This window comes from Polyodon spathula, unplaced genomic scaffold (genome assembly GCF_017654505.1).
Source record: "Polyodon spathula isolate WHYD16114869_AA unplaced genomic scaffold, ASM1765450v1 scaffolds_1271, whole genome shotgun sequence".
NCBI classification, from domain to species: domain Eukaryota; kingdom Metazoa; phylum Chordata; class Actinopteri; order Acipenseriformes; family Polyodontidae; genus Polyodon; species Polyodon spathula.
The window spans coordinates 117534-136759 of NW_024472754.1; the positions used below are offsets into that span (position 1 = coordinate 117534).

The 19226-nt window shown below is 48.3% G+C and overlaps 3 protein-coding genes across 5 annotated transcripts; all 3 read left to right on the plus strand.

The window, feature by feature from the left end:
• Positions 1–463: 463 nt before the first annotated feature.
• dpagt1 (dolichyl-phosphate (UDP-N-acetylglucosamine) N-acetylglucosaminephosphotransferase 1 (GlcNAc-1-P transferase)) lies at positions 464–7190 on the plus strand. Its single transcript, XM_041242351.1, has 9 exons — positions 464–1318; positions 1788–1908; positions 2000–2213; positions 2403–2549; positions 3140–3224; positions 3447–3635; positions 4098–4185; positions 4469–4624; positions 6032–7190. Exons 1-9 carry the CDS (start codon positions 1158–1160, stop codon positions 6095–6097), a joined length of 1227 nt encoding a protein of 408 aa, XP_041098285.1. The 5' UTR covers positions 464–1157; the 3' UTR covers positions 6098–7190.
• Positions 7191–7484: 294 nt separating this feature from the next.
• On the plus strand, positions 7485–14028 carry LOC121309428 (histone H4 transcription factor). Of its 3 annotated transcripts, none has more exons than XM_041242348.1 (10): positions 7485–7777; positions 8189–8388; positions 8647–8873; positions 9317–9425; positions 9546–9698; positions 10134–10211; positions 10351–10471; positions 10773–10911; positions 11667–11791; positions 12244–14028. In XM_041242348.1, exons 2-10 carry the CDS (start codon positions 8220–8222, stop codon positions 12650–12652), a joined length of 1530 nt encoding a protein of 509 aa, XP_041098282.1. In that variant the 5' UTR covers positions 7485–7777; positions 8189–8219; the 3' UTR covers positions 12653–14028. The 3 variants fall into 3 exon arrangements, with proteins under 3 accessions (XP_041098282.1, XP_041098283.1, XP_041098284.1); XM_041242349.1 differs by having other exon boundaries at positions 8215–8388; XM_041242350.1 differs by having other exon boundaries at positions 8218–8388.
• An 87-nt stretch (positions 14029–14115) lies between these two features.
• Positions 14116–18274, plus strand: si:ch211-117m20.4 (CUB and sushi domain-containing protein 1). Its single transcript, XM_041242355.1, has 5 exons — positions 14116–14319; positions 14460–14780; positions 15178–15315; positions 16115–16282; positions 16865–18274. Exons 2-5 carry the CDS (start codon positions 14699–14701, stop codon positions 17113–17115), a joined length of 639 nt encoding a protein of 212 aa, XP_041098289.1. The 5' UTR covers positions 14116–14319; positions 14460–14698; the 3' UTR covers positions 17116–18274.
• The last annotated feature ends 952 nt before the right edge of the window (positions 18275–19226 follow it).

The following is a 19226-nucleotide window of genomic DNA, read 5'->3' on the forward strand; positions in this document are numbered from 1 at the left end:
ACGCCGCTGCCGTACATTGAAAGAGTTTACGCTGCACCGTGTCATGTAAAACAAAATCGAACTGGTGTAATATCCCCTCTCCACCATCATATTTCGCAACTGCAGAATTATTATTATTATTTTTTATTTTTTTTTTTTTTTATTTTTTAAAAAAGCCCGTTTGAATCACAGCGTTGCAACTTTCACTTAAGTGCAACCAGCAACTTCGTCCGGCAATCCTACAACAGCTCGCTCAGTAACCCTAACGTTAAGTAGGACCGATCAATTAAACAAAAAATATCAGTCAAGAGAAGTCTGGTTTAGACAACTTTAAATTTTAGAGCTATGATATTTTAATTAAAAAAAAAAAGACTAGCTAATCGAAATACAAACATAAACAACCCGGTCTCAGACAGGAAGTAGACGTGTAACTAAGGAAGCAGGTCCCAGAGTCCGGCGGTGAACAAGGGCACGGAGGTTAGGAAGCAGCAAAGCGGAACTAGTTTATATTGTGGCAGATAGTCATTTGCTTTAATGTATGTAGCTATATATGAAACGTCTGTTTTGTTTTTTGCTAGAAGATATCAGTTGTCACAACAGTAATAAGAGCTGTTAAATACTAATCAAAATGTACAAACCGAAATTTAGTTTGGAGACAGACAGCGATCAATGAGTTAAAGCGATCAATGGAGTTAAACTATACGGTTCGTTTACATTAAAATCTACAAATAGGCGGTAAATAAATAATATTATAGCATATTTTCTGGTTGGGGAGCAGTCATTTTGAAGTGCAGTGTTTCTGCGATCTGGCGGAAGCGAAAGTCATGCTATTTTGTTGAATTGTTTTAAATTAAACTTGACGGCGGTGTCATACGATATGATTAGAACTAGTAATATTAATTTGATCTCACGCTTCGTACCAGTAGCAAGCGCGAATAATGTCAGCGATGACCACAATGACAGCGCTGCACCTGCAGTCAAACTCTGACGAGTCTGGAAAACAGTCAAGGAACACACTCGCTTAGGGTAGTCTTGGGATTGCCCGGTTCTTGTATTCTGGGTTTTTTTCTGGGTATTTTGTTTTGCATACTGTAGTAACTCACGACCCCTCCGTTGCGTGTGCTCGAGTGATCCATTTCTTAAGCTGTACATATATTTAATTCCCAAGTCGTCTGAAAATGTGGACCGTATCGCCACCCTTTTTTCCCCTGCTCATAAGTTTCTGTAGCTCGGCCCTGGGCTTTCTAGCGACCTTGAAGCTGATCCCAGCCTTCAAGGAGCATTTCATATCAGCCAGACTGTCCGGGGTGGATCTGAACAAAGTCATAAAGAGGGAAATGTGAGTACACTCGGCTGGGTTTCATTGCAACATGAAAACGTGTTGAAACGGGTGGATTCCCATTCCATAGCAGTTTGATCCGTTCCAATTTCAAGACCGGCATAGTTGGACGCAGTGTACAGGTAAAAAGAGAAGGGAAAGATCGAGGTATGCTAACAATTTGGATTTCAAATTGCTATGCGATGGAAGTCTTTTTTTTCTTTTATCCTTAATTTAACTACTTACCGGGAGAATGTGTTCTAATTAGGGGGCGGGTCAACCTTCAATCCACATGGCATGAAATAAATGGTCAAATCCAATCTAGGCCAAACAGACAATGACATTAACACTTTATATGTGGTTCTGGAAGTGTTTATTCTGCTTGAACAGGCTAAAATGCAGGATACAGGTCTGAAAAATTCAATGTTCCTGAGACATGGAAGTGAAAGTGTTAAGGATGGTTTCACACCCGTCTCTCTGTCCTCTCCAGCCCCGAGTCCCAGGGAGTGATCAGCGGAGCTGTGTTCCTCATCATCCTCTTCTGCTTCATCCCTGTACCCTTTCTCAGCTGCTTCGTGGAGGAGCAGTGCAAGCGCTTCCCTCATGACGAGGTCAGCAGCTCTGGAAAGCAGTACCTCTGTCCGTCGCTGTTGAGGTATCCCTGCAGGGCAGGGTTGCTAATTCTCTGTTCTCTCCATGCAGTTTGTGCAGCTGATCGGCGCCCTCCTGGCCATCTGCTGCATGATCTTCCTGGGCTTCGCGGACGACGTGCTCAACCTGCGCTGGAGGCACAAGCTGCTGCTGCCCACCATGGCCTCCCTGCCCCTGCTCATGGTCTACTTCACCAACTTCGGCAACACCACCATCGTGGTGCCCAAGCCCTTCCGAGCCCTGCTGGGACTGCACCTGGACCTGGGTGAGCCGGGGTCGGGGGGCAGACACGATCGCACACACTGGCCCACTCTCACTCCCACAGCTGTGCCTCTCTGCCTGCTTGTTTAATCTCTGTGTGTTATTCCTCTCTCCTGGAGTGGTGGACTCTGTTAGTGCCCCTGTTTGTCTAGCCTCTGTGTGTAACCTCTGTTATTTCCCTCTCTCCTCACAGGTATCCTGTACTATGTGTACATGGGCATGCTGGCGGTGTTCTGCACCAACGCTATCAATATCCTGGCCGGGATCAATGGGATCGAGTCAGGCCAGGCGCTCCTCATATCCGCCTCCATCATCCTCTTCAACCTGCTGGAGCTCAACGGTGAGGGAGCAGTACACCCGACCAGTACTAGACCTGTACATTGACTTCTAGTCAAAACATTTGTCATTGAATTTACTGTATCGTTACAGGCCCTTGAGAAGCTCTTGTAAAATAAAGGTCCAGTTCTAGTCACCACAGTACCAAGTAAGAGTCCAAGGATAAGCAACCAAAGGGTTTAGCCTGGAACTAAGAATCAGGGGGGATACGATTGAAGTCTTCAAAATCTTAAAAGGAGTTGACATCGTGAACCCAAACCAATGCTTAAAGCACAGCACAGAAACCAGAAACAGAAGACACCGTTGGAAATGAAGTGGAGATAGACTCAGGACAGAGGGAAGGAGTTGCTTCTTCACACAGGGAATGAGGAGGGGATGGCGTGGGCTACCTAGTCATGTTGTTGAGGCAGAATGAATTGGCAACTTGACAGAGTTCTGAGATCAATCAGCTACTAGGAACCGGACAAGCTTACAAACAGCCTCCTCTCCTCGTTCATATGTTCTTCTGTCCTGGAAATACTTTTCCTGACATACCAGGGCATAGCAAAGCGTGTTGTGTATTTAAACAGTGTTCTGTTCTCTCTCTCTCTCCAGGTGATTACAAGGATGACCACATTTTCTCTCTCTACTTCATGATCCCTTTCTTCTTCACCACTCTGGGTCTGTTCTACCACAACTGGTGAGAGTCACGCTCGGTATTGCTGTGTATTCATTCCAGTCTTCCTCGCTAATGGCAGAGATTAGCTGCCACTAAAATGCTGCTTCAGTTGTATCTAATTCAGGTCTAGATTCAAAATGTCTGCTTTTTACATGAAGCCTAATTGTCGAGGGTTACGGGATGGGTTTTCTTATTTTGATGTGACAGTAACCTCCCCCCGTGCCTGTCTGTGGTTTGCTCCAGGTACCCCTCTTCTGTGTTCGTGGGAGATACCTTCTGTTACTTTGCGGGGATGACCTTTGCCGTGGTGGGGATCCTGGGCCACTTCAGCAAGACCATGCTGCTGTTCTTCATCCCTCAGGTGCTGAACTTCCTGTACTCCCTGCCTCAGCTCTTCCATGTGGTGCCCTGCCCCCGGCACCGCCTCCCCAGGTAAACCCCGCCTCTAACCCTGCCCATCCAGATAAACCACACCCCCAGAGTCCTACCCAGTCACCAAGCCCCTGGTCCTGCTACCAGAACCACACGCCCAGTCACTAACCACCAGCCCCACCCCAGTGAATTACACTGATGAAGGAACGAAACATAAGTACTGCCTTGCCCAGGTAATCGCGAATACCATCTGCACCTAAAGTGCCCTTCCCAAAACTGCATGTCCAGATCAACCACTTACCAGCTCCGCCCGACATACCTGCCCAGGTAAGCCTGCCACTCCACAGTTAAAAATATAAATAACCACCGTGCCCCCATTCCCGTGCCCGCTAAGGAAACTATACTTCTGCTGTCGACCTGCACCGATGCAAACAGTGGCTGAGTGATGAAGCGTGTGTGTGTCAGTGCGCGTGTGTGTGCGCACGCGGTGAGTTTTCTCTATCTTGTTGTTTTCGTGTGCAGGCTGGATCCTGCTACAGGGAAGCTGGGGATGAGTTACTCCAAGTTCAAGAGCAGGGATCTCTCCAAGCTGGGAGAGCTGCTACTGAAGGTGAGTTTCACTGCCACTTATCCACAGCTTCGTTGGGAAACTGTAGAACAATATTCCATTCTTGACAAGTTGGAAAGATCACTGTGATCCGCACTGTGTAGAGCACAGCTGTCCAGCATCTTTTTTGAAGAGTTGAATCTGTAGTGTTTGATAGAAGCAAGACAGCACGCAAAAAACAAACCGAGGAACATGTTTGAGCACATAAAAAAAAAATCTTTAACCAAAAAAAAAGTAACCACACGATAGAAGCAATTCCAGCTGCCCCGCCCTCTCCCTCCTGCAGGTGGCGGCAGCGCTGCGCGTGGTTGAGGTGCGCCGAGGGCTGGAGGAGGACGGGGAGTTCATGGAGTGCAACAACCTGACGCTCATCAACTTCGTGCTGAAGCTGATCGGACCCACTCACGAGAGGACTCTCACTGTCATAATGCTGCTGATCCAGGTGCAATGATACAAACACTCAGCACCCATTCATAGCAATGATACAAACACTCAGCACTCATATAGCAATGATACAAACACTCAGCACCCATTCATAGCAATGATACAAACACTCAGCACCCATCATCATAATGATACAAACAATGCAATGATACAAACACTCAGCACCCATTCATAGCAATGATACAAACACTCAGCACCCATTCATAGCAATGATACAAACACTCAGCACCCATCATAGCAATGATATAGCAATGATACAAACACTCAGCACCCATTCATAGCAATGATACAAACACTCAGCACCCATTCATAGCAATGATACAAACACTCAGCACCCATCATAGCAATGATACAAACACTCAGCACCCATTCATAGCAATGATACAAACACTCAGCACCCATCATAGCAATGATACAAACACTCAGCACCCATCATAGCAATGATATAGCAATGATACAAACACTCAGCACCCATCATAGCAATGATATAGCAATGATACAAACACTCAGCACCCATTAATAGCAATGATACAAACACTCAGCACCCATCATAGCAATGATATAGCAATGATACAAACACTCAGCACCCATTCATAGCAATGATACAAACACTCAGCACCCATCATAGCAATGATATAGCAATGATACAAACACTCAGCACCCATCATAGCAATGATATAGCAATGATACAAACACTCAGCACCCATTCATAGCAATGATACAAACACTCAGCACCCATCATAGCAATGATATAGCAATGATACAAACACTCAGCACCCATTCATAGCAATGATACAAACATTCATTTTTGTCTCTGGGTGCCTAGACTGGCTTACCAGATATCCTGGCATCCCTGAGTAGATATCTCTCTCCTCTACAGTAATAATATTGATAAGCAAGCCGCCCCAGTGCAGTGGAGGTCTCAGATCTGTCTGTGGTTAGTGGAGAGATATCCACTCCTGGTGTCTGGTTTATCCAGCTGTACCCTCTCTGCTTGTGTCCTCTTCATTTCAGATCTTCTTTCTGGATTGAAGAGATTTGGGGTTCATGCGATCAGCTTTTACTGAGAATATAAAAATATGAGTGAAACAACTCGGGTCGCATTACTTTCTAGTTGTGTAAGATTAGGAGTTAGACTGGGTGATGCTTCTAATCCTTCATTCTGCTTACCTGTGACCCGTTACCTGCCTTTCTATGTTCCTTCTCAAGTGCAGTAGACTGGATCATTGTCTAGGTTTCACTGGCGTTCTTTAACGTGGAGTTAAGGCTCACGATCTAGACTTGCATGCGTACGAATCCCCCTGGTCCTCGCGTTCCAAACAGCAGCCTCCCAGGGAGCCCTGGTTGGGGTTTGCACTGTATGCATTTCAAAGCTGCTTTAAACTCAGTTCCACCTTCCTTTCAGGTGCTGGGCAGTGCCGTGGCTTTTGGGATTCGCTACCACCTGGTCAGGCTGTTCTACGATGTTTAATGAAGCTTGAAGACCTTCATCAAGACGGGGGGAGTGGGGGGCTTATTAATTCTTTCTTTTTTTAATTCTCGATTATGTCTGCACTTTTTTTTTTTTTTTTTTGGATTGAGTGGTGCAGTGTCCCTGTGAGTTTCAGATCCTGGTTTAAATGGGGAACCCCTGCAAAGACTCTCTTGTCACCCAGTTACTGAAGATTGGCCGATCCCAGTGAAACCAATAGGAATGGAAACCAATGACTCTCGGATCCCAGTTCTCCACTTCAGAACCTCAGAATTCAGAATGGGCTGGAGGTTTTCACCCCCACCCCCCAGCAGGAGAGAAGGGGGAGGGAGATCTGGTTTTACTGCTTGCTGTGTACAGAACATTTGGAGATAGTTATAGAGAAGAGTCTGCTCTCAGCTCTTGTGGACCTCAATGAAGACCAGTACATACTGTGAACTGGATTTAGATATAGATCTCAAATAATAATGTGTTTTAACAAGATTTCATCATGGATGCTGTGTTGATTCACAAGCTTTAACTCTGTGTTCCAGGTTCTGAGGAATCACACGGTGCCCTTTCTCTTTGTCAAAGTGAGGAAAGGCATGTTACCTAGTGTCAGCTGCATGGCAATAAAAAACAGGAATGCCAGGACATTGTTCTTCTTTGTCATCTTTCCCATATATATATATATATGACCCCAGGGTTCTGGAACATAGATTCGTTATTTACGGTACCAGTGGTATTTAAATAAAAAGTTTTTTATTTTTGTTTTGTTTTTTTAAAAAAACATTTAGAATCATCTTTAAAGGGAAAGTATTTTAACCACAATGTTTTTATTTTTTTATTTTGACTTCATTGTTTTTTTTTTTTTTTCCTTACCTGATTGATAGCTACCAAATAGCTGCCAAAACTGAAAGCGACTGTATACCTGTCCAGCACACACACCCATTACCTGGTGCAGGCATGAGAATTACTTATGTAAATGACAAACTAGGCTGTTTTTACTGTAGTAGATGAGCTAGATTATTTAATCATTCTGTATTGCGAGCTTGTGATTATTTAAACGATCATAAAATAAAGATTTATACGCATGCACGCATGTGTACAGTTTTGCTAGACCCGGCTTCTGACATGACTCTGGAATCGTCCTGTTTTGAACAGATACAGAATATCAATGCGGAATGTATTTTTGTTAACTGGCATTCAGGTTGACTGGAGGGACACATTATCCAGAAACCCATTCACACCGCCGGCAGGCTGCAGTATTGTCCAATGAGCAGCGACCCTGACCGGGCTCCAATACAGTATTGCGGCCAATCAGACAAGTCGCGGCTCACTATTGGGTATCATGGGAGTAAAGGATAACGCCGATTGGTTAGGAGCGGCTTCATTCACAAAGTGTGGGAGAAGGGGGTGGGTTTTGTTTGTCAGGAACTGAGAGGTCTGTTTGTAGTTTTCAAAGCAGAAATACGCTGCTTTCAAGTCACTTTTATTTATGTGTGTTATATGTTAACAGTATGTATTTATTTTTTTTAATGAAAAATAAAAGGTTTTATTTTTTTTAATGAAATGAACCGCTTCAGCAGCCAACAGTAAAAAACAAGGGATAATATTAATCCTAATAATAATTGTTCACAACAATCTCACCAGCGCTGTATTCGAGCTTCCTCCTGCAATCTCTTCATACGGCGGATAAGGGTGAGTGACCATAGCAACGTTTCCAAAGGCACTGGAATTTTATAACGTTTTTTTACAGCAGTAATTTGAAATCTGTTCAGTAATATCATTTGACAACAGCGTCGTAATACGCGGGAGATGCCGGTCTGTAGATCACCAAACGGATCCCGAATGAAGAATTCATGTCTTTTATAGTTGATATGAACCCATAATCCCCTTTTATTCGTGTCATTAAATGACCATTTGATCAGTTTATGCTAATCGGGACAATCCCGTGTCACGACCTGCTGCATATCGTTCTGGCTTTCAGAACTGCCTTCAGTTAAGCATGTTATTTAAATGATCAGGAACCAGGGGGTTGATGTTAAACAAGTCGTGGAAGGGTGCTTCTGAACCCCAGGACTGGACGCCTGTCCATTAACCCTTTCCCAGGATTCTGTGCTGTGTCCCCTGTGCAGCAGCAATGGCTCCGGGGAAGCGGGTGAAGAAGGATGCGCTGGAGCTGTGCTGCGAGTGGGGCCGCTGCCAGTTCAGCACCGCACGCATGGAGGAGTTCTGTGAACACGCGCGGGAACACCTGGAGGGGAAGCTGCAGGTCAAGAGCGAGGAGGAGGAGCACGAGGAGCCTCTGGGTGAGCACCAGGGAAGGGGGTGACTATCAGAAATGCAGGGTCCTCTGGGGGGGGAACATGTGAAACCCCAACCCTTTATTTCAATGCGTTCTTAATCGGACTGCATTCAGATCTCCGTAGCACTTTTCTCTTGGTCACAAAACAGTACACATGACTCTCAAATGCAAAAATGACCATGTTTGTGTTTTGTTCATATAGCATATCAAAAAGATTTCTTGCAAGCAAAGGAAACCAATGCAGAAATGCTGTGTGTTTCAGAGGAGCACAGCTGCCTGTGGCTGGAGTGCGGGTTCTGCACGCTGGATAACCCAGTGGAGCTGGCCAGACACGTGTACTTCCACTGCTACCACACCAAGCTGAAGCAGTGGGGGCTGCGCACCCTGCAGGGCCAGCCCGACCTGGGCTCCTGCACGCTGGACTACCAGAACCGCAACATCATCCCGGAGATTCAGGACAACTTGGTGTGCCTGTGGGAGAACTGCGAGGTGAGGACTTGCTACAGCTCAGGGGAGGGAAGGGAAGAGCTGCTGTGAATACCAGCTGACTGCTGCTAGCATGTACAGAAAAGAAGGGAGGCCAGTCATTTTAAGCAGGGATGGAAATAGGACTTCTTGAATTTGCTGTGAGTTTAATAATACACACCTGAGCTTGTTCCCTGCACACTGTCTGATCAAGCTCGTAGTAAAACTACGTAGTTCCCCCTCTAGTGTGGCTAGGTGAAGCTGCAGCAGCTAAAAAACATGCAAGAAACAACAAAAAAATCTTTTTTCTGCCGATGGTGTCTCCCACATCTGCATCCAGAGATATCCGCTACTGTGAGGATTCTTAGTGCAGATATTACTGAGCACACATTACTGCAGGAATGAATGAGGTGACTGTGGTGGCGTAGAATTTGCGAATGTTCCTGACAGCCTGGTCTGTTTTGCAGCAAGACTCGTTCGAGAACCCCGAGTGGTTTTACCGGCACGTGGACATGCACGGCTTGTGTGCGGAAGTGAAGAGCAGTGAAGACGCGGTCTTGCCCTGTGGGTGGAAGGGTGAGTGGGTGAGCGAGGGGGTATTGCCTTCAGTCTGGGGAAAGGCAAGATGTTATAGCTCTGTAAAGGAACTCGGCTCAGTTTGTTTTTCTCTCTTTCTGTGTTTTGTGCGGTGATCAGATTGCGAGGCGACTTTCAAGAGCCGCTTCAAGCTGAGGGAGCACCTGCGCAGTCACACTCAGGAGAAGGTGGTGGCCTGTCACACCTGCGGCGGCATGTTTGCTAACAACACCAAGTTTTTTGACCACATCCGACGGCAGACCACCATCGAGGGTGAGGCTGTGCGAGTGAGGGGATCCCGGGAGGGGGTTAGAGGCACAGGAACATTCGATTTGACTGATTGACTAGAAAAGCCCTGAAAGGCAAATAAAATGAAGTCTGCAGGGATTCCAGTAAGACTAGTAAGCAGTGTGATCCATTCCAGATTTTAGTGTAAGCTTGATTTACCGGTGGTGTTCAACTCTTAGCAATCATAAGCTTGCAGTAAAACCTGGAATGGCTCAAGCTGCTAAGCAGTCAAAATGTTGAAATGAATTTGAAAACAAGTAGGTCAGTAAATGAGACCATGCAGCAGGCGTATAATTACAATAAGTCTTGTTGCATTGAAGCTGAGCCATGCCTGTGTGTGTGTATTTATGGACCAAACGGCTTCCTCTCCTGTGTAAAACTGTCTGATGTTCGGTCCCCCTTCACTCTCTCTCTCTCCAGGGCAGCGGTTCCAGTGCTCGCATTGCTCCAAACGCTTTGCCACGGAAAGGCTGCTCCGGGACCACATGAGGAACCACGGTGAGCTCTTTACTGCTGAATAAATACAATATATAGCATCTGTGCAAGTGACGAGTTCAAGGCGATGTTACATCACTTACATACCAGTCTCTCTCCTCTCTCTCTCTCTGTCTGTCTGTCTGTCTGTCCCCCACCCCAGTGAGTCACTACAAGTGTCCACTGTGTGATATGACCTGCCCATCCCCGTCCTCGCTCAGAAACCACATCAAATTCAGACACAGCAACGAGAAACCTTACCGCTGTGAATACTGTGAATACAGGTAGGGAGGCTGCTCTGTCTTCAGAGGAAACCTTACCGCTGTGAATACTGTGAATACAGGCAGGGAGGCTGCTCTGTCTTTACTAATGCATCACCTTGTGAACATTTCTCTGCATATTTGTGTTTCATTTAGCCTCCCATTGCAAAGCAGGCCTGTAATAAACGTGCATTGTCTAAGCTCAGATGTGAAGGGCTCAAAGTGCTAGGCAGGCGTAAGTGTATTTGTACCGAGTGTGTGTGAAAGATGTACAAATGTGTTTTTGATTCGTGTCCCTGGTTAATGTTCCTGTGTGTCTCCCCAGCTGTAAGAACCTGATTGACCTGCGCAAGCACCTGGACACCCACAGCACTGTGCCTGCGTACAGCTGCGAATTTGCAGACTGTGGCTTCACAGCCAGGTCTCTCTACTCCATCAAGTCCCACTACAAGAAGGTGCATGAGGTGAGAGGCACCAGCAGAGGGCAACACTTCATCCAATACCCCTTAAACAACTACTAACTCGGACAAATAGAAACGGCAGAGCGCTCCATTAGTATAGGAGAGAGAGAGAGCGCCACTCAACACTGCAGAGTGTTCCAGTAGTATAGGAGAGAGAGCTCCACTCAACACTGCAGAGCACTCCACTCAACACTGCAGAGCGTTCCAGTAGTATAGGAGAGAGAGAGAGAGCTCCACTCAACACTGCAGAGCGTTCCAGTAGTATAGGAGAGAGAGAGAGAGCTCCACTCAACACTGCAGAGCACTCCAGTAGTATAGGAGAGAGAGAGAGAGAACTCCACTCAACACTATAGACTGCTTCAGTTCTATAAGAAAGAGAACTCAAAACTGCAGACAGGTGTAGAGTTCTAGGAAGGATAACTCCACTGAGAAGTGCAATGTATAAAGACTCCTTTCGAAACGTCTATCTAAACTTCTTGCTTAAGTTTGTGTTGCTGCTACCCTATTACATAAAGGCGTTCCGATCTCTAACATACAGTACAGAACATTTTGCCATCAATCCCTATAAAATCAGTAGTGTTGTAGCTGAAATGTGATACATTGCAGACAGAAAGTGAATAGTTTGAGCCTGACTGGAACAAAAAACAGCAGTGGAGTAGTCTTTAGGAAGGATCTGGCTCGGCCCCGGCGCTGCCTCTTGTGTGTTGTGGGTTTGCAGTATTATTTCGAATGGGGTTTCTTTGCTTGTCTCCTTCCAGGGTGATATGACGCCACGCTACAAGTGCCACGTGTGTGAGAAGTGTTTCACGAGAGGGAACAACCTGACCGCTCACCTGAGGAAGAAACACCAGTTCAAGTGGCCCTCTGGGCACCCTCGCTTCAGGTACGCAGACAGACACTCTAGTCTTGTGATCCAATCACATTGCTCATCGCAGCATGAATAAGCATAACATGAGCCCGGAGGTTTACTAATGCATTGAAACAATCTAGGATGAGGTCAAATCCCAGAGCAGATTAACCCGAACGCATACAGATTCAATACACACACTCTAACCAGTGCTCACACTGTCTCTGCTGCCCACACATTTTAAGTCGAAGGGTAGTGGTCAAGGTTCAAAGTGGCTTTTCATGCATATCCATAAAATTGTTCCCAGAACCTTTGAACCTGTGCCGGAGTGACCAGGTAGGATCCTGGCAAACCAATCGAAAATGCTGAACTTCATGAGTCGGAGACTGATCAAACTTTTTTGATTGAACAGCCTGGATTCCCGCAGGCAGTGCTGTGGCTGCAGAAGACCCATGTGAAATGAAAATAACCGCTCTCCCCTCTCCCAGGTACATGGAGCACGAAGACGGCTACATGAGGCTGCAGCTGATCCGCTACGAGAGCGTGGAGCTGACACAGCAGCTGATGAGGGAGGGGCAGGACAGACAGGCTGACACAGAGGCACAGTGCGAAGAGGGGGAGGGTCTGAGGGGGATCGTCCTGGAGACCGCAGAGTTTGGGGGCTCCGGGGAGGGAGAGGGGGAGAGGGGAGCAGAGACGCAGGGGCTCCAGGGGGAGCTGAACCCCATTATCCATGTGCAGAGCAGGACCAACGAGAACGGGGAGAGCGAGACTGTGTATTACGTGCTGACCAGTGCCACTGCTGGGGGGGCCTGCCTCCCCACTGACCCCTCTGAGACTGGGGCAGCCATGGAGGTGCAGAGCACAGCAGAGCAGCTGGGAGTGGAGATCGTGTAGCGACAGCACCACTGTGGAAGAGAAGTGTGCCATTTTAATGTGTGCAGGGTTCGTTTTGATGCATACCAACAGGGGAAAACTCATTTATTTTTTGTGAACAAGTGATCTACGTAATATATATTGATATTTTTAAAGCTATCATAAGCTAAAAGGGAAAAACTAACCCTTGAGTAAACCGCGAGATAAGGAGTGACTACAAGAGCCAGCCTTTTCTTTTTAGGCGCAACATCTAATTTTCATGCTGTTAAGCATTTGCAAATGACTAATCAAAGTCTCCCTAGATCTCGGATATAATATCAATGTGCAAACATCCAAAGATCACAACAGTGTACATTTTCTTCCTGTAGTTTTTCTGAAGTTCTACATGCACTGAAAGGTGCGAGTCACCTTGATTTATTTATTGAGAGATTGGACCATATTCCTTATTCCTTTCTGAGTGTGTGCTTTTCCACGTACAGAGTTGGTTGATGAGTGATCCGTTCCATACCGTGTGTAGAGGACTGTTCTGGTTTCAGGTTAAGTGTGAAAAGCATTGTCATATCGACAATACTGTGTCTGTGCCTTGGGTTTGTGGCCCTTTCAATCTGTCGGTCTGTTCCAGCTTTGTCATGAAGTATTGGACTGATCCTGCTAGGATTGGGTCTGGTTAACTGGATGATAAATGACATGGTTGACTTGAATTCGCTCGTGGCACCTTCAGTCCATTAGAGTCCAGGACCTTGTTCCAGGCAGGTCTTTAATCCTATAATGCAGCCTAGTGGGTTTATTCAGCAGACTGAACTAGGTTACATCCTATTCGCACTACCCAGATAATGCGCAGTCATACAATTTTCAAAATGCAGGTAAAAGGAATGCCATTTTCTGATCTCATGGTGCATTGTGGCTAGATTTAAAAAAAAAACTGCCAGTGAATACTATTGGATTAGTTCCCACTTAGGCTCCAGAATGGGATGGAAGTTAAGATTAGTGGCAGCCAGGCACCCCCTACCTGAGCGCAGAGTTCCAGTCTCTCCTTGCTCTGTGAATCCTGGTCTTGCTGCTGCTGTGTGGCAGCAGGAGATGTCAAAATCTGTGTGTTCGTACTAGTTCTGCTACCAAATTGAAGAATGCATTTTCAAACAGCTGAAATTCATAAGCTTCTGAATTTGATATAATGTTGATTACTTTCTGTACTCACACAGATAATTAATTGCAGTGTCTGTTAAAGTGGTTATTTTAAGTAATAAAGTAAGATAATGTAAATGTGAAATTCTCATTCATTTCTTAAAATGCTGTGCATAATATAGAACTAGGCTAATTCTAATTCAAATTCGATTTAAAATGCAAAGTCCCCCTAAAGGGTGTGTGTGTGTGTGTGTGTGTGTGTGTGTGTGTGTGTGTGTGTGTGTGTGTGTGTATATATATATATATATATATATATATATATATATATATATATATATATATATATATATATATATATGCGCACTGTATTAATTAATAATGAAATAAACCCTCCTGACTTGCCCCCCTGCTGCCTGTTAGCACTCTGTCCTCTTGCAGCCCGGGCGCCCCTCCCCAGGGCTAGGCAGATCTTTATCTGTCTTTAACAGATTAGCAGATTCAGAGACTGGAAAAGCAGCTAGAGCAGAGAGCCCGCTGGTGTGCTGTGTTAAAAGAGAGCTGAGGTAAGGAGATACAAAACAAGAGACAGACAGAAATACTGTCATTTCTGCTTGATTCAGAGAGCCCAAACCTCTGATTGGTTTAGTTTTCTTGTAATCTAGTAACTGACGTAGTTTCATCAAAGTTTTGCCTCGATTCTCAGACACAGAACTGGAAGAGGAGCGAATGAAAAAGAAGAGTGAAAGAAACAGATGAGAAAGATCTACGGGATAATTACAAAGAAAGACAAACAGGGTGGATTTACAAAGGGAGGGAGCTGTCACTGTCCTGGCTCATGGACTGTGGGCTGTGAGGAGCTCTGGGGATGTACGCTGTTGTTCTCTGAAGCAGCTGAAGCCCCTCTGCACCCCCTCAGAGAGGAAGACAGAGCCTGCCGACACCATGAGGCTGCTGCTGCTGAGCTGTCTGCTGCTGACTGGATCCCTGAAGGCCCTCGCACAGGAGCAGCTGGAGGGAAGCCAAGGTAAGATGGGACGAAAAACAGGCAGCTTTCTCTGCTTCAATCCAGCATGTTCAGGGTGTTTTTCTTGAGCTCTGCACATGATAAAGTAATTGCTTGAAAATAAGAAAAGGTGCAAGTGTTGCCTGTACACAGACTGCTTACAGCAAACATGAAGCTAATTATACTGCATGCTGCTTACAGCGATCTGCATGCATGGCGTGAAAGGCGCTGTATAGAGATATGTAATCTATTGAGTTAAACGGCTGGGAGGCATCTCTCTCAATGAAGTGCTAACATGGTATGATAATAAAAAGGTTTTGCTATCACTGTGGTGTATTCTCATCTTGGCAGAAGTGTGCTGTAGACCAAACGCGCAGGGCTCTTAACCCCACAATGCCGTGCTCGTGTCTCTGTGCAGATGCTGCTCTGGACACGTACTGGTCCGGGACGGCCCCCCTGTGTGTGGGCAGGTGCCGGGGAAAACACAAGGAGCTGAAACAGGACGACTGTGGGGATGGGAGCTGCTGCTGGCTGGGGTACAAGTCCCTCTGCAGAGGTACCAGGTTTTTCAACATGCTTTAGCGTGAGGTTTACCATGAGGTGTACCGTGCATTCTCTGTGCTGTGCTGTTCAGCTGTGCACTTCCCACTCTCCCAGCTCAGCCTCAGGGTGCTCCTACAGGCAGTAGACAAGATCATTTAACTGCTGCGCTGGGCAGTTTGCTGTGGCTACAACACAGTAGTTGGAAGGATTTTTCTGACTGCCCAGACGAATGCATCTCGGGCCTCTCTGCTCACTCATTTATTAAGAGCATTGCTTAATGTAGCAGCAAAAGATGTCCTCCTAAGCGTGCCTGTCTCCTGTCTGCACGGTCACTGCTCAATCACGGGAGTGGCAGGCTTTGCTGTCAGTTGAAATGTCAACGTTGGATTAGCAGAGCTGTCTGGACCATGGCAAACACTGTAAACAATTACAGAGGAAGGTAAACAAGCAAGCAACTTGAAGAAATAAATAATAAAATGTGAGGTGCATTGCTGTCTTCCTGGTTAAACCCATGTATAAAATAATATTCCATGTGTCCTGTAGCATGCAACAGTGAATAGTCTCTTTTTTTCCCCTTCCCTTTCTCTTTACTCCCTCTCCTCTCCCCTTTCTCTCTACCCCCTCTCTCCTCTCTCCCATCCCCTCTCCTCTCTTCCCTCTTCCATCCCCTTTCTCTCTACCTCCTCTCTCCTCTCTCCCATCCCCTTTTCTCTCTCCCCCCTCTCTACCCCCCTCTCCTCTCTCCTTTCTCTCTACCCCCTCTCTCCTCTCTCCCATCCCCTCTCCTCTCTTCCCTCTCTCCCCTCTCTCAGTGAACTGTGGGAAGCCGGACTCTGATTTCAACTCTCTTGTTTTTGGGAATGACTGGTGGGTGGGCTCGGTGGTGAGGTACACCTGCCGGCCTGGCTTCCTGCTGATCGGGGACCCCACCCGGGCCTGCCAGTCCGATGGCAAGTGGACACCCAAACCCAGCTGCGTCCGTGAGTACCCTGCATAGCGACAGGAGGGGAGGGGGCTCCCAACAGAGAAAGTTTCCCAAACTCCACTGTCTGTAAACCTCAGAGCTGTGCCCGCAATGACCGCTGACTCAATCTAGAACAGTGTGATTCTGATGTGTTAGGAGAGGCACTGATGCCATTACAATCAAATACACGGACACTAAAGACACTGAGACCTTTAATCGAAATGTGTTGCAATGAGACTCCTCCCAGCGGCTAATAAGTTAATAATACAGGCATCCACATAAGACCTGTACTAACCTCTTGACCACAGAGCTTGTTCTTTAGTCCAGATGTTCATCTTTGGACCGAGTGGTTTGCTGTTTGCGTCCAGCCCTCGTCTCTCCATTCATTTCAATGGGCTGAGATGCCAACTCATTACATTGTGTCATTGGATTGCATGCTTCTTTTAGTATTTCTCAACCTGCTACTCGTTCTGTGCTGTCTGTCTCTGTTGTGGTACATCTGAAGTAGTGAAATGATCATGCCCTCATGTGCCAGTGTCCTATAACCGTTTGAGGATCCCTGTGTTGTTTTGACCCCTGCCCTGTGCCCCGTCCCCAGGGATCTGCCTCCGCGGCCGGCTGGAGATCAACGAGAAGGACATCGACGGCAGCTGCTCCTCCACCTGCTCCTCCAAGGCCCACTTCAGATCCCTGAACCACGACTGCATCAAGATCGACAACTGCCTCACCAAGCAGTCTGGCTGGAAGCGCTGGTTCGTGCGCTGTGACTTCTGCGAGTGTGACTGCTTCATCCCCTGCAGTGAGTCTGAGCAGCACCGCACACCCAGCTCCTGGGCTCAGTACAGCTAGGGAGGGAGCACTGCTTCACCCCCTGCAGTGAGTCTGAGCAGCACCGCACACCCAGCTCCTGGGCTCAGTACAGCTAGGGAGGGAGCACTGCTTCACCCCCTGCAGTGAGTCTGAGCAGCACCGCACACCCAGCTCCTGGGCTCAGTACAGCTAGGGAGGGAGCACTGCTTCACCCCCTGCAGTGAGTCTGAGCAGCACCGCACACCCAGCTCCTGGGCTCAGTACAGCTAGGGAGGGAGCACTGCTTCACCCCCTGCAGTGAGTCTGAGCAGCACCGCACACCCAGCTCCTGGGCTCAGTACAGCTAGGGAGGGAGCACTGCTTCACCCCCTGCAGTGAGTCTGAGCAGCACCGCACACCCAGCTCCTGGGCTCAGTACAGCTAGGGAGGGAGCACTGCTTCACCCCCTGCAGTGAGTCTGAGCAGCACCGCACACCCAGCTCCTGGGCTCAGTACAGCTAGGGAGGGAGCACTGCTTCACCCCCTGCAGTGAGTCTGAGCAGCACCGCACACCCAGCTCCTGGGCTCAGTACAGCTAGGGAGGGAGCACTGCTTCACCCCCTGCAGTGAGTCTGAGCAGCACCGCACACCCAGCTCCTGGGCTCAGTACAGCTAGGGAGGGAGCACTGCTTCACCCCCTGCAGTGAGTCTGAGCAGCACCGCACACCCAGCTCCTGGGCTCAGTACAGCTAGGGAGGGAGCACTGCTTCACCCCTGCAGTGAGTCTGAGCAGCACCGCACACCCAGCTCCTGGGCTCAGTACAGCTAGGGAGGGAGCACTGCTTCACCCCCTGCAGTGAGTCTGAGCAGCACCGCACACCCAGCTCCTGGGCTCAGTACAGCTAGGGAGGGAGCACTGCTTCACCCCCTGCAGTGAGTCTGAGCAGCACCGCACACCCAGCTCCTGGGCTCAGTACAGCTAGGGAGGGAGCACTGCTTCACCCCCTGCAGTGAGTCTGAGCAGCACCGCACACCCAGCTCCTGGGCTCAGTACAGCTAGGGAGGGAGCACTGCTTCACCCCCTGCAGTGAGTCTGAGCAGCACCGCACACCCAGCTCCTGGGCTCAGTACAGCTAGGGAGGGAGCACTGCTTCACCCCCTGCAGTGAGTCTGAGCAGCACCGCACACCCAGCTCCTGGGCTCAGTACAGCTAGGGAGGGAGCAGCTTCACCCCCTGCAGTGAGTCTCTGAGCAGCACCGCACACCCAGCTGGGCTCAGTACAGCTAGGGAGGGAGCACTGCTTCACCCCCTGCAGTGAGTCTGAGCAGCACCGCACACCCAGCTCCTGGGCTCAGTACAGCTAGGGAGGGAGCACTGCTTCACCCCCTGCAGTGAGTCTGAGCAGCACCGCACACCCAGCTCCTGGGCTCAGTACAGCTAGGGAGGGAGCACTGCTTCACCCCCTGCAGTGAGTCTGAGCAGCACCGCACACCCAGCTCCTGGGCTCAGTACAGCTAGGGAGGGAGCACTGCTTCACCCCCTGCAGTGAGTCTGAGCAGCACCGCACACCCAGCTCCTGGGCTCAGTACAGCTAGGGAGGGAGCACTGCTTCACCCCCTGCAGTGAGTCTGAGCAGCACCGCACACCCAGCTCCTGGGCTCAGTACAGCTAGGGAGGGAGCACTGCTTCACCCCCTGCAGTGAGTCTGAGCAGCACCGCACACCCAGCTCCTGGGCTCAGTACAGCTAGGGAGGGAGCACTGCCTCACCCCCTGCAGTGAGTCTGAGCAGCCCGCACACCCAGCTGGGCTCAGTACAGCTAGGGAGGGAGCACTGCTGCAGTGAGTCTGAGCAGCACCGCACACCCAGCTCCTGGGCTCAGTACAGCTAGGGAGGGAGCACTGCTTCACCCCCTGCAGTGAGTCTGAGCAGCACCGCACACCCAGCTCCTGGGCTCAGTACAGCTAGGGAGGGAGCACTGCTTCACCCCCTGCAGTGAGTCTGAGCAGCACCGCACACCCAGCTCCTGGGCTCAGTACAGCTAATAAGTAATAAGACTCCTGTCAGACAGCAGTATGACCAATGCCAGGAAAGGGCCTGTCTTACTGTATAAATATAGAGTTCATCATTATTGTCAAACAGCCAGACAAGTGTTTAAAATGAATCTCTAC

Excerpts from the sequence above, each read along its gene's own strand:
- si:ch211-117m20.4 (XM_041242355.1), top strand. The coding sequence starts at position 14,699 with ATGAGGCTGCTGCTGCTGAGCTGTCTGCTGCTGACTGGATCCCTGAAG. Across the intron at positions 15,316-16,114 it reads GTACAAGTCCCTCTGCAGAG|TGAACTGTGGGAAGCCGGAC; the intron begins GTACCAGGTTTT and ends CCCCTCTCTCAG. Across the intron at positions 16,283-16,864 it reads ACCCAAACCCAGCTGCGTCC|GGATCTGCCTCCGCGGCCGG; the intron begins GTGAGTACCCTG and ends CCCCGTCCCCAG.
- LOC121309428 (XM_041242348.1), top strand. The coding sequence starts at position 8,220 with ATGGCTCCGGGGAAGCGGGTGAAGAAGGATGCGCTGGAGCTGTGCTGC. Across the intron at positions 8,874-9,316 it reads GCCTGTGGGAGAACTGCGAG|CAAGACTCGTTCGAGAACCC; the intron begins GTGAGGACTTGC and ends TCTGTTTTGCAG. Across the intron at positions 10,212-10,350 it reads GGACCACATGAGGAACCACG|TGAGTCACTACAAGTGTCCA; the intron begins GTGAGCTCTTTA and ends CCCCCACCCCAG.
- dpagt1 (XM_041242351.1), top strand. The coding sequence starts at position 1,158 with ATGTGGACCGTATCGCCACCCTTTTTTCCCCTGCTCATAAGTTTCTGT. Across the intron at positions 1,319-1,787 it reads AAAGTCATAAAGAGGGAAAT|CCCCGAGTCCCAGGGAGTGA; the intron begins GTGAGTACACTC and ends TGTCCTCTCCAG. Across the intron at positions 4,625-6,031 it reads TCATAATGCTGCTGATCCAG|GTGCTGGGCAGTGCCGTGGC; the intron begins GTGCAATGATAC and ends CCTTCCTTTCAG.